This window comes from Eleutherodactylus coqui, chromosome 2, assembly GCF_035609145.1.
Source record: "Eleutherodactylus coqui strain aEleCoq1 chromosome 2, aEleCoq1.hap1, whole genome shotgun sequence".
Lineage (NCBI taxonomy): Eukaryota > Metazoa > Chordata > Amphibia > Anura > Eleutherodactylidae > Eleutherodactylus > Eleutherodactylus coqui.
Genome location: NC_089838.1, coordinates 133,751,134 through 133,771,042, shown reverse-complemented (window position 1 = coordinate 133,771,042; position 19,909 = coordinate 133,751,134). Strand labels below are relative to the sequence as shown.

The window sequence follows — 19,909 nt, the reverse complement described above, 5'->3', positions numbered from 1 at the left end:
TTCAATGACAGCATTGAATGGCTGTGATTGGCTGAAGGCGCACGTGGCTTCAGCCAATCACACCCATTCAATGATGTTATTGAATAGTGTGATTGGCTGAAGCCACGTGCGCCTTCAGCCAATCACAGCCATTCAATGCTGTCATTGAATGGCTGTAACTGGCTGACGGCGTGTGTATTAGCTTTCTGGAGGCGGGGATTCCAAGCCCCGCATTCAGAAAGCAATGCTGCGCCGGGGACGAGGAGCGAGCGGCATCCTGCCGGAGCGCGACAGAACGCCGGGGGAGGGGAGTAATGATTTTTTTTTTTTTACACTTTTTTTTTGTATTACCGGCGTATAAGACGACCCCCGACTTCAGAGCAGATTTTTCGGGGTTCAAAAGTCGTCTTATACGCCGGTATATATGGTATATGTGATTTCTTGCCAGGGTGCGCTTTTATTTGAATAAGCCAAAAAAGAAATATGGGCTTACCTCACCAGCAGTATCTTCCAATATAGCAGGGAAATCTGAATTTCAACGGGAGCTCCATCCTCAAGCAGCCGAGGGCAGACCGCTAAATTCCATATGAAAAAAATAGAAGTGGAGAGGAGCTGCTACCGTTAAAAAAAAAAATGTCATTCTTTATTAAATAAAAAGCATACAGCTCACAGGTCCACGCTGAACGCGTTTCGGCTACAGTAGCCTTTGTTTGGACAAGCATTGGATGATACATTGGAAAAAGCTTCAGATAAAAACAAAGGGTTTTACAACACTTGGTTTTCCTAGACCGCAGAGGCCCTTTCGTAGTGGGGGAGGAGGATAGAAAAAGAGTTTAGGTAGAATAAACATCCAAATTTCCAGGATTTAAACAGTCTGACTGTACCAATAGAAACACTGGCCTAACTATAGGGGATGCAGTTGCACCCGGGCCCAGCAGCCTTAGGGGGCCCATAAGGCCTCTCTTCTCCATATAGGGAGCCCAGTACTATGAATAAAACATTATAGTTGGGGGCCCCGTTATAGGTTTTGCATTGGGGCCCAGGAGCTTCAAGTTAAGCCTCTGCGTTAAGGGGTGAAGAGAAGTAGTGGGGCCCTGAGATAAACCTTTGTACCTGGGCCCATGAGCCTTTAGCTATGCCCCTGAATAGAAACCAACAATTGCCACCAGGCCCCAGGTTGGAGGTTCTTTCCCTCTATTTTCAGGCCTGGGAAAAGATTTCAGTAAGTCCTTGGATAAAGAAAGTGGTAAACGGAGGATACAGTCTGGGCTTCCTCTTTTCTCCTCCAGAAAGATTTAGCCTTAGAAATCTAAAGTCAGATTTCACAAAACTGTTCCTGATTGGCTGAATTCCTGAAGGTTCTTGAAGCATCTGTAGTGATTTTTGCCTGGCCTGGAGGGTTAGGGTTAGTTTTCCTGTTAGGCCTACATTATTACCTCCAAATATTGGCTGCTTGAAAACTAAACCGGAACTGGCAGAAGGCAGGGCCAGGAAGAGAAGATAAAGCACAGGTAAGATGCCCCTCCTCCACCCCCGGGTCCTGGAACAGAATTTTTTCCCCCACAAAACTGGAGGGTTGATATGTAGTTTCTTACCATGGAAACACATGCATCTCCATAGGAACTGTAGACACCAAACTAGAGTAATGTATTTGCTTTTCTTGTTACTTGATTGTTGTTTGAACACACTGACAACATTATCCACACGCATTGGTGCGGATTTTGATGCAAAACCACATCAAAAGCCACAGCGCAACCTATGTTGTGGGTCTTGGCATGGCTCTACACCAAATTACGCTACGAGTGAACGTACCTTCAATGCTGAAAATGGCCTTAAGATGGAACAATGGGCTATAAAAAGGTACTGGCTTGAAACTGAGATTCCGTTCTGCCACAGCTGCCAATAGCCACACGATCTTGCCAACCTTACAATGGCAGCCACAAGTGGGCGGAATTTTAGCCCATGTCTCTGCCTCAAGGCCATTATCCGCATTTGACATGAAACTCTGAATCTTGTACAAGATTTGTGTGTTGCAAGACGCACTTATATAAACCACATTCTTTTGAATAGGGTCATACACATGAGCAATCTTTTCCTGCATTGCACCGTGATGCGGGGAAAAAAATCACGGCATGTCTTATCTTTAGGTCCATTGCATCACCCATTGTTTGCAATAGGATCGGCAAAGCCTCGCACCGCGTGCTATGTGAGGTACCCCATTGAAAACAATGGGGAACGTTCTGGGATCCTCAGCCATGGCTGTCAAGCTCGCTGCAGGATCGCTACTTCCCTGAAGTGATATGAGACGTTTTTGATACAAAACCTCTTGCAACTGTGGGAAATCGCACGGTGACGAGCGAGATATCATAGCCCGGTATCTCACTGGTCTGTGAAATTAGCCTGAGGCAGAGGCCAAGATCAGAGATTACAACTAGTACATGTTTAGGCTCATTTCACATTCAGTGTCTGTATTTGACCCCTTAAAGGGGTTGTCCCGTGGCAGCAAGTGGGTCTATACACTTCTGTATGGCCATATTAATGCACTTTGTAATGTACATTGTGCATTAATTATGAGCCATACAGAAGTTATCAGAAGTTTTTCACTTACCTGTTCCGTTGCTAGCGTCCTCGTTTCCATGGAGCCGACTAATTTTCAGCGTCTAATCACCAGATTAGACGCGCTTGCGCAGTCCGGTCTTCTTGTTTTCTGAATGGGGCTGCTCGTGCCGGAGACCGGCTCCTGGTAGCTCTGCCCCGTCACGTGCCGATTCCAGCCAATCAGGAGGCTGGAATCTGCAATGGACCGCACAGAAGCCCTGCGGTCCACCGAGGGAGAAGATCCCGGCGGCCATCTTCAGCAGGTAAGTAAGAAGTCACCGGAGCGCGGGGATTCAGGTAAGCGCTGTGCGGTGTTTTTTTTTAACCCCTGCATCAGGTTTGTCTCGCGCCGAACGGGGGGGGGCTATTGAAAAAAAAACAAAAACCCGTTTCGGCGCGGGACAACCCCTTTAATGACACGGCCCCTTTTTTTGTTTTTCTCATGGTTTTTTTTTTTTCCCCCCTCCCCCCTTTCAGAAAAATCCTTTAATTAATTCATCTTCGTAGCTGTCCGAGGACTTGATTTTTGCAGGCTGAGTTGTATTTTTCAGTGGTGCTATTTAATGTACTGAAAATCGTTAATTTATAAATGAAGTGAAATGGAAAAAAAATGCAATTCTGCCAGGTCTTGCTTTTACAGAATGCACAATGCAGCAACAATGACACATTATTCAGTAGCATTATGATGATACCAAATTTAGTTTTATTATTGCTGTACTATTAAAGAATAATTGTTTTTTTTTTTCGGGACGTAATGGCGTTTCTATTGGTACTATATTGGAGTACCGTATATTTAACTTCCTGATCACTTTTTATTAAATTTTTTTGGTATCACATTTGTTTGTTCTTTTATTATAAATATAAAGAAACATTTTAATTACCTTTTTTATTTTTTCTAATTACATTTTTTCTTTACTTTTTTCTTTAGTTCCCCCTTGAACTTTGAAACTGTGCTTTATTTGAGTGTTCAAATAGTATAACGCAACATTATAATATTGCATTACACTACGTTGCTGGTACGCAGTCTGTGAAGACCTACCACAAGCATGCCTTCATCCCGATCATTCATGATAGTCCTGGGGCCCCGAACACCGATTGGGGCATTTAAATGCTGCTGTCAGAATTGACAGTGGGATGTAAAAGGTTAACAGCTCCGATCAGTACCTGCTGGAGTAGGACGAGCCACACTGCCCGTGAACACCCGCCAGCTACAGCCCCCAAGTCTACCATCTACGGAGAAGTGTAACACGGCATCACAAGGCTTGGGGTGGTAGAGTAGTGCGTCCGGCGGCAGTGCCGTACCTGTGGAGCCGGGAGGGCGGTGTTATGTGTGCGGGGCCGGGCTGCTGTAGTGGGAGGGCCCGGGGCGGTACTGCTGCCCCCCGGTGCCGCTGACTTGTGCCCAGGTGCTGGCACTGCAGGAGCTGCTGGGAGTTCGCCGCCTCCTGGGTCTGATGTCTGCCGTGGCCGGAGCCCCCGCCGCTCGCCTCCTCTTCTCCTCGTTGGGTGACAGACGGGATTCTTCCAGCAATGGCCCGGGCCGTGCGGCGGCGATAGCAGGGGTGCCCCCCGGGGTGAGGCGGAGGGTGCGGGCTCACAGACCCACGCCAGACGTCCGCTACATCTTCCAGAAGCCGGGGGTCGGGCACAAGTTTCAGGCCGACGCCGCTCTTATCGCCTGGTGTGACCTGTGCTGCGGCTTCATCTTCTCCGGGGGCCGGCGCTGTGCAGGTAGGTGGCGGCATGTGTGGGAGCTTCAGGTGATGTAGGTGGCAGTGTGTGCCGGAACGTCAGACAGGTAGGTGATGGAATGTATGGTGACTTCAGATGCTGTGCAGGTCTGTAGGGTAACTTGATATGGTGTGCAGGTAGGTGGTGGTGCGTGCGGTAACCTTAGGTGCTCTGCAGGTAGGTGGCGGCGTGCAGTGACTTTGGGTGCTGTGCAGGTAGGTGGCGGTGTGTGCGGTAACCTTAGGTGTGCTGTGCAGGTAGGTGGCGGTGCGTGCGGTAACCTTAGGTGTGCTGTGCAGGTAGGTGGCGGCGTGCGGTAACCTTAGGTGCTGTGCAGGTAGGTGGCGGCGTGCAGTGACTTTGGGTGCTGTGCAGGTAGGTGGCGGCGCGTGCAGTGACTTTGGGTGCTGTGCAGGTAGGTGGCGGCGCGTGCAGTGACTTTGGGTGCTGTGCAGGTAGGTGGCGGCGCGTGCAGTGACTTTGGGTGCTGTGCAGGTAGGTGGCGGCGCGTGCAGTGACTTTGGGTGCTGTGCAGGTAGGTGGCGGCGCGTGCAGTGACTTTGGGTGCTGTGCAGGTAGGTGGCGGCGTGCAGTAACTTTGCGTGCTGTGCAGGTAGGTGGCAGTGCGTGCGGTGACTATGGGTGCTGTGCAGGTAGGTGGCGGCTAGTGTGGTAACATTAGGTGCGGTGCAGGTAGGTGGCAGCGTGCGGTGACTGGGTGCGGTGCAGGTAGGTGGTGGTTCGTGTGGTAAAATTAGGTGCTCTGCAGGTAGGTGGCGGCGTGCGGTGACCTCAGTTCTGCAGTCAGTGGCGGACAGCAGTGTACAGGATGTAATCCCCCATGCAGTGACGTGCAGGTAATCCTCTATATAGAGCAGTGTATGGCTGTGCCCGCTGTACCACCCTGCTGCGTCTTGTAAGGAGCTTAGTGTTCAGTCCTTTCTTCCATCCTCTCCTCCAGGAGTAGGTGAGCACTATCCACACTAGTCACCGCTGAGAGTCAGGTGTGTGTGTGGGCAGGTACTAACGCCCCCAGTGCCAGTTCTTGCTGCCACCCTGGTGAGGGGCATCTCTTGTACATCTTCTTTTCTACCTTATTTTCTTTGCATTAACAAAAGACATGCTGGAAGTAATTGATGGGCGTTCTGTATATTCAGAACTGTTCTATATGGGGCTTCTCTACAAGGAGGAACGGCTTGGCACATTTCTATAGACTTCGGTTTGGCTATTTTAGTGGCTCGGTGTTAGTAACTTCCACAGGCGCCTATAGAAGCGGCTCAAGAAGGTGGGCTGTGCACTAGGTGCCTTGTGTCCTGGCTGCTGGGAGGGATCCGGTGAGTATTCGGGAGGACACATCTGTGAATGCCTTTGCAGCAATGTAAATCCTTCCAGTATACAGAATAGCCCCTCAAGCAGTAGGCTGTATACGGTACTGTGCAGGGGCCCTATCACAGGGCAGCATAGATATCAGTGCTGTGTGGTGGGCCGCATACTAGTGTGTTACAAGTAATGTGTATTTATGTTGCCCCCTACCCCCTAGACATTCAGCATCACTGAGAGGCGTTATGTGACATACATGATCTCCAGAGATGAGGAACATATATGTAGGGGTCTTTATAGGTGCTTTCTTATTAGGGCTTATAGACATGGTAGAGGGGTCCCCCCTTATAGAGACAGCGCCTTTTCTATGGTAAAATGCCATGCCGCTGAGCGGAAACCAAATGGATCCTGTTCTAGTCCCGTTTGGTGCTGTTTTCCTGCCCCGAATGGAGCAGGAAAGTGGAACACCCACCGCAGATGTGAAAGCAGCCTGAATGACCGCCATGTAATATATGGCCAGATGTAGCTGCACCTCAGCAATATCTGCTAGTTGTCACGGGCTAGAGAAGCCAAATCCTCTGCCTTCCTGGCTCCTTTGGTGACACAACTCCTTTTAAAGGAGTTATACAGACAGTGGCTGCCGAGATACATCGGGGCCGGCGTGGAAACACCACTCCGACCCCTGTGGATCGGCCGACACATGATTGCAAGCGCAGCTCTCATTGAAATCATTAGGAGCTGCGTCTGTAGTTACAAGTGCAGCACTCATTGATTTCAATGAGAGCTGCGCTTGCAATTATGAGCGCTGGCCACTACACAGAAGTCGGAGCAGTGCTTCCGCTTCGACCCCAGTGTATCCCGGCCGCCACTGCCTGAATAACCTCCTTAAGTATTTATAGTTCAAGGAGCCTAGTAAACCTATACAGTACTACCTCGGGATGCGAGCGCCTCAGCTTCAGAGTTTTTTGACTTGCAAGCAGGCTGTCTTCCGAATTTTTACTCTGATTTACGAACAAAAAAACTCAGGTTACGAGCCTGCTTTCAAGTCAAAAAACTCGCAAGCTGAGGCTCAGGGGGTTCTATACTCGCCTATCACTGACATTTCGTCCTCGCGATGGTCTGCAGCGCTGCTGCAGACATTCACACCCTCCTCCATGCCGACAGAGCATCGCCTAAATGCCCCGCCTCCAGCAAGCTAATGCTCTGATTGGCTAACGCGGCGTTGAGTTATCCAATGAAAGCCGCGCTGGGTTAACCAATTACAGCCATTCAATGATGTCATTGTGATTGGTTAACTCAGCGCCGCGTCAGCCAATGAAAGCCCGTGCTGGGTTAACCAATCAGAGCATAAGCTTTCATGGCCTGCATCCAGAAAGCAATGCTCTGTCGACATGAAGGCGGATGTGACAGCCTGCAGCAGCGCTGCAGAACATAGCGGACCGCTGGCGGTAGATGAGGACTGATTTTTTTCCCCCACCTATCAGAAAGTGACAGCACATCCTATCAGTATCTTAGTTTTGCCTCCATGTTTTATGATGCACAAAAAGTTGATTTAAAGAATTTAAATAAAGCAGGGGTGAGCTGGGGATTGGGAGGGAGAGAGAGAGATCTCTCTCACTCTCCACCCCGCTCCACTCTGCCGCCCCCGCCCCTCCGCGCCCCTTCCCCCCCGAATCTTCAGGGACGAGCCAGCAGGTACTCGAAAAAGGCGATGCTCTCTCTCGAGTAAATCGCCTTAACAAGTATGCTCGCTCATCTCTATTGAAAAGCCATTCATATGATTGATATTACACCCATATTATAACAAGGCCTAAATAGAATGGGTACTATGTGTCTTTTTTTTTTCCTACTGCTGCTTTCCTTTGTTTCAGTAGCTGGCTGTCTGATTTATGTTGTATTTGTACATTATTTTTAGTTGTTCTCTGGACACAAAGTTCTCTCCACTGTTTTGTGTGATCTATAGTATTGGGAAAAAGTTTTTGGGCAGGTGTGGAAAAAACGCTGCAAGTAAGAATGCTTTCAAAAACAGAAGTCCAAATAGATTTTTTTTTTAAAAATCAATAAAATGCAAAGTGAATGAACAATGGAGAAAGTCAAATCAATATTTGGTGAGATCGCCCTTTGGCTTCACAACAGCATCAATTCTTCTAGGCACACTTGTACACTTTTTGAAGCAACTTGGCAGGGTGGTTGTTCCAAACATCTTGAAGAACTAACCGCAGATCTTCTGTGGATGAAGCTTGTTCACCTCCTCCTGCCTCTTCATGTAACCCCTGACAGACTCGATGTTTAGATCAGGACTTTGTGAGGGCCATATCATCACTTCCAGGACTCCTTGTTCTTCTTTATGCTGAAGATAGTTCCTAATTACATTGGTTTTATGTTTGGGGTCGTCCTGCTGCAGAAAAATAAATTGGAGTCAATCAGACACTTTCTATTTTTGAAAACAGTTTACTTTGCAGAATTTTTCCACGCCTACCTAAAACTTTTCAACAGTACGGTATTGTTTTTTTTGCTCTTCTGATGTGACTTTGCTGTTGTCCAATTGTCAGAAATTAATTTAAAAGTTCTGAAAAATAGAGTAGGCGCTATGTGGGCCTGGGGTCACACATTCATGGTCTGGGTGACCACCCTGTCTGTCACATAGCTCGTGGCCAATTTAGATCTCCTCCAGCCCTCTTGTCTGAGAGCGTTGTGGGGTAGGGGCTTCTATTTCCCCGAGCTCATCAGTGTGCAGCCCCTCAAAGCACATCTGCCCCATGAGATGTTAATGATAATTCCACATACCTTTGGCTGTTTAAGTACTTAGAAAGCGTTCCTGCACTGTCATCTCTCTGGAAGTAAAGACAGGATATCATTTTTTCTGACTGTCACTGCTAAAAATGATTTTTATATTGATGGTAAAGTTAGGAATGATGGCCAAGCTGTGATTAGAGCCGCAGAAGACAATGTCCTGTGTGATCATGCCAAGGAACGCCCTGACAGAAGTAATTCCTTTTAGACTGCTTGCTTTTATACCTTTTGATGACTAATTTCTATGCCTGTACATTGCATCTAAGGGCTCCCGCCCATGGCAAATGTGGCCCGCGTATTATGCGTGTATGTTTCACATGCGTAATTTGTGGTGCTAAAAGCCTATTGATTTCTATTGGGCCGCACGTATGAAAAAAAAACCATGCAGTATATCCTGTTTTGGTGCGTGTTACGCGCATAATACAAACCAATATAGGGTATGGGGATTTAATATACGCAGCAAATCCGCATGTTAAATGTGTATTTGCGGCGTGCTGCGTGTTTTTCCCTTTGGCCACCTGCACCCATGTAAGTGATCACTTAGGATTGAATGCCTTCAGATTATGACTAACCTCTTGGACATGAAGAAACCTCTTATTTGCTGGTCAGGTGATGCAGAAGTGATCAACGGCGCTGTGCTCTCTAGAGGCCGCCGTGTGAAGGAAGTGCCAAACGTTCGAAGACTTGGGAGGTGAGAGGGAGAGAGCAGTATCTTCTGAAATCGGCTGTAGATGGTGCAGATTATCACTACATGTAAAATACTCTAAATGCTTGAAGCTGGTCACACGCTCAGTCTTGCTCCTCTCTCTGCTCCTCTTGGTATGTGAGGGATCCCTGGTGTGGTGAGCGGCCGCTTCTGCAGCTGCAGTGTCTTCTCTGCTTGTCAGAGGAAATGCTGAGCAGTTGCAGTAACACTGTCTCCCTCTCATGTTACTTCCTCAGTTACAAGCACCGTCTACTTCAGAGCTCGGAGCAGAGACTTCTGCTCCAACCCCTGTGTATTTGCGGCGTTGTCAGCGGGCACACAATCAGCAACGGACCCCGGACGATCAACTATTGATGACCTATCCCGAGGATAGGTCATCAACAGTATTTCCCTGGAAAACCCCTTTAATAAACTTGACACATATCTGGCCAGTCCTGTGCACCAGACAGAAATCTACAAGCAGGGGTAGATTTCAGCTAATGCTGGCATAAATTATAGCAAATCTAACAGGCCTGAAAGTTCCTGCCCACTTTTAGAAAAGTGGTGAGTGGGGTACAAAAAAGCCCCAAAGTCACAAATTTTGGCTTTTAGGGGTTTACCAGTGAAATACTATTGATGGCCTATCCTCAGGATAGGTCATCAATAGTTGATCGTCTGGGGTGCGTCGTTCAAGAGCCCGACCAGTCAGCTGAGCGGGCGCATGCTGTCGGCACCACCACGTAGTGGCCGGCACTTGTAACTGCAGGCGCAGCTCTCATTGAAACCAGTGTAACAATGTTACATGTTATAGTCACTGATTACTTCAGAAGGGTTGTTGAATGTTTTAACTCTGAGATGAGGAACTTTTGGCTTTTACCTCATGGGGATTTTGTTTTCATCTGGATTAACTTGTCAGAATGATAGACTGTTACTTTGCTTAATCTTGGCTACATGAGATGCTAGTCGGTGTGGATAAATGACCTTAAGTGACCCATGTCAGTTTAAAGAAAAGCCTCCCAATGTCAGTGTTTTTATTGAGTCCATGGCACACCCATACAACTGTACAGGCATATAGATGAATACGAGCGGGGCCGTTTCTTGCAGACCGTTATCAGCAGTCTTGCCAAATCTACAGTAATCGCTAAATGTGCTGTGAATCTAATCCAAACAGTCTGTTGTTCCCAGTCATCATAATTGTCAAATTGCAAGTTGGGTCCTCTGTTACCACCCAGCCGAAGGATGTAGTCCTTTTGATTACTAGTCCTTAAACCCACACATCAGTTCATCTTTGCTAGATGTCAGATTGTAAAGTATAGTGTACAGCGTTCCTGACCCGCTGCTATGTACAAGGATGTATGGGACCTAAGAATAGCTGACCATCGTGGCTTGTAAGACTTCCCTGCAATGAATAAGCTGCACATTTTCCCTTTACTGAATAGTTGGTGTGTAAACTGCATATCTGGCTCTTTGTGATGAGCCTCCAGTATGGATCCAGCTCAGTTAGGTCTCTGATTACTCCTTCGGAGACAGAATCATTGGGTGAGGCTGAGCGGGTCACTCCATCCAGTTCCTTGGTATGTAGATGCAGTAGTCAGTGCTCTGTGAATCTCCTTCTGCTGATTAATGAGAAACCTTGGTGATCTTGACCACAATGAGCCCAGTGACTGCGGCAGGAAGATAAGTAGATCAGCAAGATGCAGCATCAGCTCCGCTGGGTTATCCTGAAGGTCCTTCTACAGTGCTAGTGAAGATTAGACAATTGTGTTTTTCCGTATTAGGCAGAATTATCGCTGTGCTCACGAGGGAACAAGGAAAGCTAATAGTCGTACTTGTGTTTTCAGGAAATGTTCTTTTTATATAAGGAGAATATTGCTGTATAGTTTACGTTATGCTTTTTATATGCGTCCTGGACCAGCAATCAAATTAATAAAACACAGGTGAATGAGACAGAACAAGTATTGTGGAGCAGTTATTGCCTCTGGCAGGTTAAGGATGTAAGTTTTTGGGGTTTTTTTTAAACCGGTCTAGTAACTCGGGTAGATGTGCTACTAGAAATGCTGTATTTCCTTCCTTAATTTCAGGAGAGATCTATGAATTACATGTTATAATATACATATTTTATGAATTAACAGTAGTCAACTCCAGAATTTGTGATCATAAGTCTGATCTTTAGACCATTACAACTATTTTATGTATGGTTGGCTCAAAAAAGATAATTTGGTAGTAGCTGTTCTCATTTCCCACATTGCTGCCCCTAACCTCGTGGTCCCATGTTCAGTTATGACTATGATTCATTCATAAAGCTATTTAAGAATGTTTACAGACTACCCCCATTGTCACTTACCAGCGGATCTTGAAGACTTGATGTTTCTTCTCTCCACCTATTTCATACAAAAACATTTTCAAAAGACGACACACCTTTGTTATGATAGGAGAAAAGTTTTCATTCTCTCTGTACTCCTGTTCCCTGAAAACATGTCGTACTGTGTCAATAACTTGCTAAGATCATGTGTGGAAACTGAAAAAGTTACTGTATTTTTCCTGCATAGTGGAACCTCAGTGATTCCGTACAAAGGAAGGAAAAATGTGGTTCTCTATCAGTTACTTCCATTACTAGTCCATGTCATCTGGCTTATTTCCCATGATATAGTATAACCGAAGAGCACACTTATGCCACTTTGTTGATGGCAGCTATTATAATACTTGTGGTCTGCTGCGGAGAAGAGCTTGAGATCAGGAAGTCCCACATTTTATTGGTTGTATGTTTACAGTAACCAATTCTGGAAACTCACACTCTATAGGATCTGTCCCATGCTATTGACACCTGCCTTTGAGGTGACCTGAGTAATGAAAAACTAAGGTGCACATACACCTTTAATAGCTGTCGGTCAAGTGTTCCTGTATTTTACTTGGGGGCAGGAGAAAGTGCTGCATTTGGACATCACTGGCAATGGCTTATCTTCAAGGGTGGACAAAAGGATTGTGTGTTGAAAATCAACATGCCTGTTCCTTCTTTCCCTCTACAACATCCTCAGGAATCCGTGGTTTCAGGGGACTGTTGTCTGTGTGTGTGTGGGCCTAATCTCGAAAGCTCACTAAAACATGCACACTCGGATGAGCCAAAAATGTAAGTTTGCTGAATAAGAAAAGGGGGATAATCCTTTGTTGAGCACCTCTGGCAGATCTTTTTGGAGAACTAGGGCTTGGGCCTGTTGAGGTCCAACGGGCTCAAACCTTGTTTTCTTTTCTGGATCTGCTGTTGGCAGTTCAAGTGATTAATATATGGATGGCTCTTAGGGTGGTCCTGATGAGACAACCCTTTTAGGTACCCTGCAGCCATTCATGCCCTGGCTCAATGGACAGAGCAAAGGGCACTTCATAGAGAAGACCCACGCTCATGGCACTTGGGGCAGCAGCACACTGGTGATTAAACCTTCATTATTTCACGGCTACTTCTAATAATATCATGGATACAGATATCATTACAGTCTGCTGTTTTGCCCCTACCCAACACTGTCAGCAGTTTTTGCATTATCAAAACTGCTGACAAAATCACTTTAAGGGATTCTAAAGAAATTGTTGCAATATTCTTTTATTCAGAAAGTTCATTATAAGAATAAAATGATGAGATCAACATAAACGATATACAATGCATTCGGAAAATCATCAGACCCTTTTACTCTTGTACGTTATGTTGTGGCATATCAGATGGAACACTCGGATGAGTTGCAAGTGTAGCATTGCATGCAGATATGCTATAGGGTAGCAAACGTTGGCAGCAGCACTCAAAGGAACCTCTATTCAGAGGAGGAAGTATAAATTCGGGCAAAAAACATGTACGCTCTGTTAAAGGATTTGGACTTTTAATCCACATGTATCCAGAAATTTTCAAATAGCGTGTTTCCGCGAAAATAAGACACTGTCTCCTTTTTTTTTTGTCCCAAAAAGGACCCAGTGTCTTATTTTTTTTTTTTGGGGGGGGGGGGGCTTACACTCACCTGGTCTGCGGCATACCGATGGTCTTCGGCGGCGGCGCTGCGGTACGCTGCGTCCTCCTCGTCTCACAGCGGAGCTTCTGCTGGTGACGAGGCTTTAAATACCCCATCTCCAGCAAAGCGAGCGCTGTGTTTGGCTGCCGGCACTCAATTAACCAATCACAGTCGGCGCTCGATGAGCCAATCACAGTCATTCAGTGATGTCATTCACTGATTGGCTGCTGGCACTCAATTAGCCAATCACAGCGCTCGCTTTGCTGGAGGTGGGGTATTTAAAGCTCCGTCACCAGCAGAAGCTCTGCTGTGAGACGAGGACGACGCAGCTTACCGCAGCGCCGCCGAAGATCATCAGGACGCTGCGGAGAAGGTGAGTATTGTGTTTTTTTTTGTTTTTTTTTTTTGTGGGGCACCTGAGCTTGATCCTACTTTCGGGGGAGGCCTTATATTTCAAGCCTCCCCCGAAACCCCGATAGGTCTTACTATCGGGGTAGGACCTATTTTGGGGGAAACGCGGTAAAGAGCAGCATCTGGGTTACCGAAGGAATCAATACGCCCTAATAGGGCATTTTCTTTATTAGGTCCACATAAAGATAACGTTCCGACCACTACCTGAAGGCACATGAGTATGTAGATATATGCAAGATATAGATCGCAGCATGCCCTTATTTTTGGCGTACCACGCAGCGTGAGACCTATACTTTTGTATGGGCAGTGTATGCAAACGCTGTCCATACTCAATACAGAGAACACCGGTATAACGCTGCGGGACACCTGCAGCATTTTACCATACAGAACCTCTATCACTATTTTGACCTATGGTTCTTTTTGCATAAGACTTCCAAATGCCGTTATGAGGGTTATTTCAGAATCTGTTTTATAACAGGGAAGGAACTATATTCTTTATGCTGTACAGTACTTTTGCTGAACGTGGCCCTCTAGTTCCTGCGTCGTCATAGTGTTGATGAAAAAATAGCATTGACCTTTGCATAAATCCTTCTTGTTATAACAGTACTATTGGCATAATAACTAAATGTCAGTGCTGTTATGTAATGGGTACTCTTCATCATAAAAATGCTGCGCTTAACCTTTGTTGCCAAGGTCGGCTCTAGGAGATCTGTAGAATACCTGTGTAATGTATTCAGAAGACTAAAAGAATGTGCCTCCAGTGAAGGTCGCTCTATGTAAATAGACTGAGCTCTTACTGGCAAATTGCTAGAATACACGGATTCACTGTACAGAGAGGGGAACTGAAACATTACTCCATGTAGCATTATTCCATGGTCCTGGGTTTAGGAAGTGTACGGAGTTTTGGCTTTGTGCACTGTGCTGTTAGAATACTATAATTATTGATCTGCAGTGTAATGTATTTCTGGCTGTGACTGGGCTGACTGGGTCATCCCACATCTATTATCTCAGTATGTGCCAAAGCCATACAGCCCAGCAGGAAAGGATGCAGAATGGCATTTATTCCCAACATGTATCCGTTGGCATACCGAATGATCTCCATGCTCGATTTCCTTTTGAATGGTAGATATTAGGCTGGTAAAGATACATTATTATGTCTGTTAGTAGAAAACAGATACATAAGTCTCTAAATCCAATCCAAATGCATTGGACAGGTGTTAAAATTGTGATCAGTGTTTCATTATAATGAAAAAAGTTTGGTACTGTGTTAGCCAGTAAAGCAAAATGTGATTGCTCTTGGCAAGAGTAATCTTGTAGATATACCTTTTAATGGCTAGCAAAAAATACATGATGTCATTGTGAGCTTTTGAACCTCTCAGGATTCTTCCTCAGGCATAATAAAATAGATTTGAATATCTATCTATCTATCTATCTATCTATCTATCTATCTATCTATCTATCTATCTATCTATCTATCTATCTATCTATCTATCTATCTATCTATCTATCTATCTATCTCACACATACTTATGACAAGGCACAGACATGGATGTGATTAATTTGCACTTAAAAGGATACTACAACAGGATGAGTAGAGAAATAAAAACCTACTTAAATAGTCCGCTGGTGAAGGTTTTATGGTCCCTAAATTAGTGTTAGGAGGTTACCAGACCAGCAGTATTATCTGTGCTATAGATGTCTCATACTTCCCAGTTAGGTGCATTCACCGTAGTCTTTCCAGCTTTCATAGCTATGGTAAAAGCATAGCTGCTACCAGCAGCAAACATGGGTGTAATTTCAATTTCACTACCTAAAGTCCTTCAGCCAAGTCCGCCATTTTGGATTCTGCCAGTTGAACTTAGATTAAAGAGTTTGATTCGCCAAAATCAGGGAATCAAATTTGACCTGAGACTTGAACCCCAATCGCGGACTAAACCACGTTGGTGCAATGTGTTTCTACTTGAGAGATTACCTCTTAATGATTGCAGATCAAAATGTTGGTGCAGCGGGCTCTAAGTTTATCATTTCTTATTTTTAACACTTCTAGCTTAGCCAAGTCCTCCCCAAAAATGCTCTATTTTCAGTTTGCACACTTATTATTTTTGTCTTGTGTTTTATAAGAAATATTTATAGTCTAAACAGCGTTCGCCCTTGTTGCTGTGTGCGAGTTCCATGTTACTATGGGAACCCTATCTAACGACGAAGAGGCCGTCTCAATGCCACATACTAATTTACCAAGATAAAAATAAAAACAAAATGATGGTTTCTGGCAGTAATGAAGCAAGTGGGTTTCAGAGATTTGCAGACATCTTATAAATATCATCGGCTGAATAGTCAGTAATGCCAAAGCTTTCTTCTATGTAATTACTATTCTGCTTCAGTTCTCCACTAATCCTGATCCCAAGTGAAATTAAGATAAATTGCAAAAATAATCTACATTCAGAGGCTTTACACTGGCGCCTACGGCTCAAACATTGTGCTCTTGGGCTGGGTTCACACGAGCGTAAATGCTTTTTGGCTACGCAAATACGCCACGTGAAATATGCTTTCACCTACTTCTTCGTGTATTTGTGTGCATATATTTTTAATTTTTTATTTAGTTATTTTTTCATGCAATGACTTCAAAAGTTTTTTTTTTCTTTACTTTTTTAGTATTTTGTTTAATGTTTACAAAATATCAAAAAACGAATCTTTTATTTTAGATGTTTTTATTTATTTTTTTAGGCTCTGTACGGGGACTTGAACTTGTGATCGTTTGATTGCTTATACACTATACTGAAATAAGTAGAATACTGTATTATGCTGTATTTTGACAGTCATTCCATTAGGCCTCGCCATAGCATGAGATGGCTACTTAGCTTGCCGCCAAATGCACTGCAGAGGTAAGTCTGAGCTTTGGCAACTGCTGAACCTTGGGAAATGTAAATTTGAAACGTACATGCTTGGACTCAGTGGGTCAGCTACTGTAAGCTCACAGTAGCTTACAGATTCCTTTTAGGGGTTTAACAGCCATAATCGGCGTTATCTCTGATCGCAGCTGTTGCCGATAAGTGTTGGCTGTGAAAGACAGCTGACCCCTGCCATGTATGGAGTGGGCTGCCTCATGAGGCCGATCCATAGAATAACACCCAATATGCGCTGTGCGTGTATGCGCAGATCAAAAGAAAACAAAATAACCCCAGGGATCCAGAAATGGCACAGACATAATGAATTGCCTAACAAGCGATAAAATTGCGCTAACGTACTATCCCTAGATAATTAAAAGATAGTGGGGGCAGATTCATGAAACTGTCTAAAAGTAAAACGGTCTTATTTTTCCATAGCAACTAGAGATAAGCGAGTGTACTCGCTAAGGCAAACTACTCGAGCGAGTAGTGCCTTATGCGAGTACCTGCCCGCTCGTCTCAAAAAATTCGGGTGCGCGGGGGGGGGGGGGGGGGGAGTGGTGAGTTGCGGGAGTGAGCAGGGGGGAGAGAGTAAGAGAGAGATCTCCCTCCTGTTCCTCCCCGCCCTCTGCCGGCACCTGAATCTTTAGAGACGAGCGGGCAGGTACTTGCATAAGGCACTACTTGCTCGAGTAGTTTGCCTTAGCGAATATGCTCGCTCATCTCTAGTAGCAACCAATTGGAGCTCGATTTTCATTTTACAACAGTAGAATACAAATTGAAGCTGTGCCGTGATTGGTTACTAGGGACAATTAAGACAACACAAATCTCCCCCACAATGATTTTTATTAGAGGTCACTCATTTTAAACCTAACCCTTTAAAATTTTAAAGTACCCTGAATGCACCTCCGTGGCGTCATTAGGGGATGCAGGGCAACTGAAAGCCATAAATGGATGAAGGGAGGGCTCTGAACTCCCTAGCCCGGTTGTATTAAGGGGCAGTTGGGAGTTCTGGAACTGGTGTAGCACAGCCCGCTTGGCTGATTCCAAACCCGCCTCCAGCTCCGGCCAGTTGGACAACATTTAGCTTTATAATTGTGTTTATAAATATCCGGTGGAAATTGCGTCTATGGAAGTGATTGTGCAGCCAGGGGAAGAGACCCTAAACTGTCAGTAATGCCTGGTTTAGACGCAACGATTATCGCTCAAAAGATGTCTCGAGCGATAATAGTGTGCATTTCATAGGGCAAGATGATCGCTCAAACGGGAGTTTGATTGACAGTTTTGAGCGATCACTCTTGTCTTCTGCATCCAGCTGTTCTCTGCTCGGAGTGCTCAGCTGGTATACAGCTGAACGCTCGCAGAGGAGTATGCAGAAGACAATCAGGGGCCACTTGTCTTCTGCATTCAGCAGTTCTTTGCTCGGAGCGCTCGCTGTTATACAGCTGAGCACTCCGTGTGGGGTATGCAGAACACAGCTGGACTGCTGTGTTCTTTATACCCCGCCTGTGTTCACGGAGAAGGATACAGCTGAAACAATAGTATCAGCTGTATCCCGCTGGGAACTCCTGATAAGGCTGATCGTTCTCCTTCAGCATGCTGAAAGAGAGCGATCAGCGACTCGTTAACGAAAACTGCACGGTCAGTGCAGTTAGACACAACGGTACTCGCTCAAAAGAAGGGTTTGAGTGAGAATTGTCGGGTCTAAATGGGCCTTAACAGCATCTGTCCTTAACGGGAACAGAAGAATTTATTGCCTTTCTGCTTTTTTGAGTCGTGTGTAAATGCATAAGCAGTACCTTATTCAGCATTACTGTAGTAATTACCATCGTGCAGTCCATGTATGAGAGCTTTTGTGTCTTTTAACCCCTTGAGGACCAGGGTGTTTCGGTCCTAAAGGACAAGACAATTTTTTTTAGCAATTTTACCCATGTGGTGGTTTTACTGCCAAATAGTATCAAAATTATTTTTGCTGCGTTTTTTAATTTTTTTTTTTAATGTCACATAGGGCTATTTTTAATATCTTTTTTTTTCACTGACTTTTTTCCCTTTGCTTAGCTTTATTGGGGGGTAAAAAGCTTTAAAAAAAATACTTTTAAAAATTAGTACATTACGCCAAAATAAAGCATGGGAATGGGTTCCTTATTTTGTTTCAGAAGTTCTGATATATAATTTGTATAGCCTTGGATTACAGGGCACAGACGGCGATTGTTTTGGTTGCCATAGGCCTCATGACTTTGCCAGCGGAAAACTGCAGTGGAGTCTGACATGCCCCCCCCCCAGAGACCTCTACTCACCCCTCCAGATCAGCCATGCCCGTCCCATCCGGTGTGCATGCGCAATACAGCACGTGACGTGCCCACGGTGGGCAGTGACGCGTAATCACGCAATACGTCCGCTCTGCTCACAGCGGAAGTATCGCATGACAGACGGCTTCCATTGACTACAATGGAAGCCAACCGCGTATTTTTACGCGGTTTCTTTCACACTGCGGAATTCCGCAGCATGAACATTAAGCTATTGAGCTAATTAGCTACTTATGAGTTATGCAGGCGGAGCGGAATACAGCCATGATATGCCATGAGAACAATGCAGCTGTTTTATATATGCAACCAGCTACTTTGTAATCGCGGTGTCCTGCTGAGCTGCAAGCTCTGAGAAACAGCAGGAGCGCTGACAGCTCCTTTGTTCTCGGTGCTTTCAGCTGCTATTTTGCTCGGAAGTCCTAGCAGGATACCGTCTGAAAGAATGCTATCAGTGCCGCCCACTGAGAAAATCAGCGAGCGCCAATGATAAGGCTTGTCGCCCATTTCTAGCTTGCTAGAAATCAACGATGAACGAATAGTGCACAATGGCAGCACATTTAGACAGAACTTTTATCGCTCAAAAGATGGCTTTTGGGCGATCATTGTCTAAATGGGCCTTAAGGGTCCTCATCTGTCATTGATAGCTGATGAGCTGACCTGCTCCTGCTACATTGCAGGAGCTTTAATCCCACGCCATATTTTTGCTATTAACCAGGATTAAAGCCCAGGACCAATCACCGTAAATTTATGGTGAATGGCCCTTTAAAGGGTTAATTCCCAGATCAGCTCTGGCTTTGAAAATGTTATAGTACAGCACTGTTTCTATAACAGTTACATTTGCAGAGTGAAGTAGTGGTAAAAACGTACAGGGTAATTCAGTGTAAAATGGGTCATAATGAATGGAAAACTGATCTCTCTGTAGTTGCACATATTCAGCAAAGGTCTTTTCTGATATTTGGGTCTCTATACTAGACAAGGTTAAAAAGGAAAGTGCTACTTCACACTCTTCTGCTATCCCTACTCCTCTATCTTTACCCTATTAAGGACGTGGCCTAGTTTGCTACCTTATTATTCCAGAATCTTTTGTTTCTTTCATCCCTTCATTTCAAAATCCAGAGCTTTTTTACATTTTTCCTCCAATTTAGCCATATGAGGGCGTGTTTTTGGCAGAACAAGCGGTATTTTTTAATGACCTCTTTGGGTACATGTAAT

At 45.2% G+C, this 19,909-nt stretch overlaps 1 protein-coding gene across 1 annotated transcript in view; it reads left to right on the top strand.

Annotated features, from left to right (window-relative positions):
* Positions 1-3,960: 3,960 nt before the first annotated feature.
* Positions 3,961-19,909, top strand: part of RASSF3 (Ras association domain family member 3) — a 128,503-nt gene continuing 112,554 nt past the window's right edge. Inside the window, exon 1 of the mRNA XM_066591585.1 lies at positions 3,961-4,308. Within this exon, the coding sequence (XP_066447682.1) occupies positions 4,032-4,308 (277 nt within the window). The 5' untranslated portion in view covers positions 3,961-4,031. The remainder of the gene's footprint in view (positions 4,309-19,909) is intronic.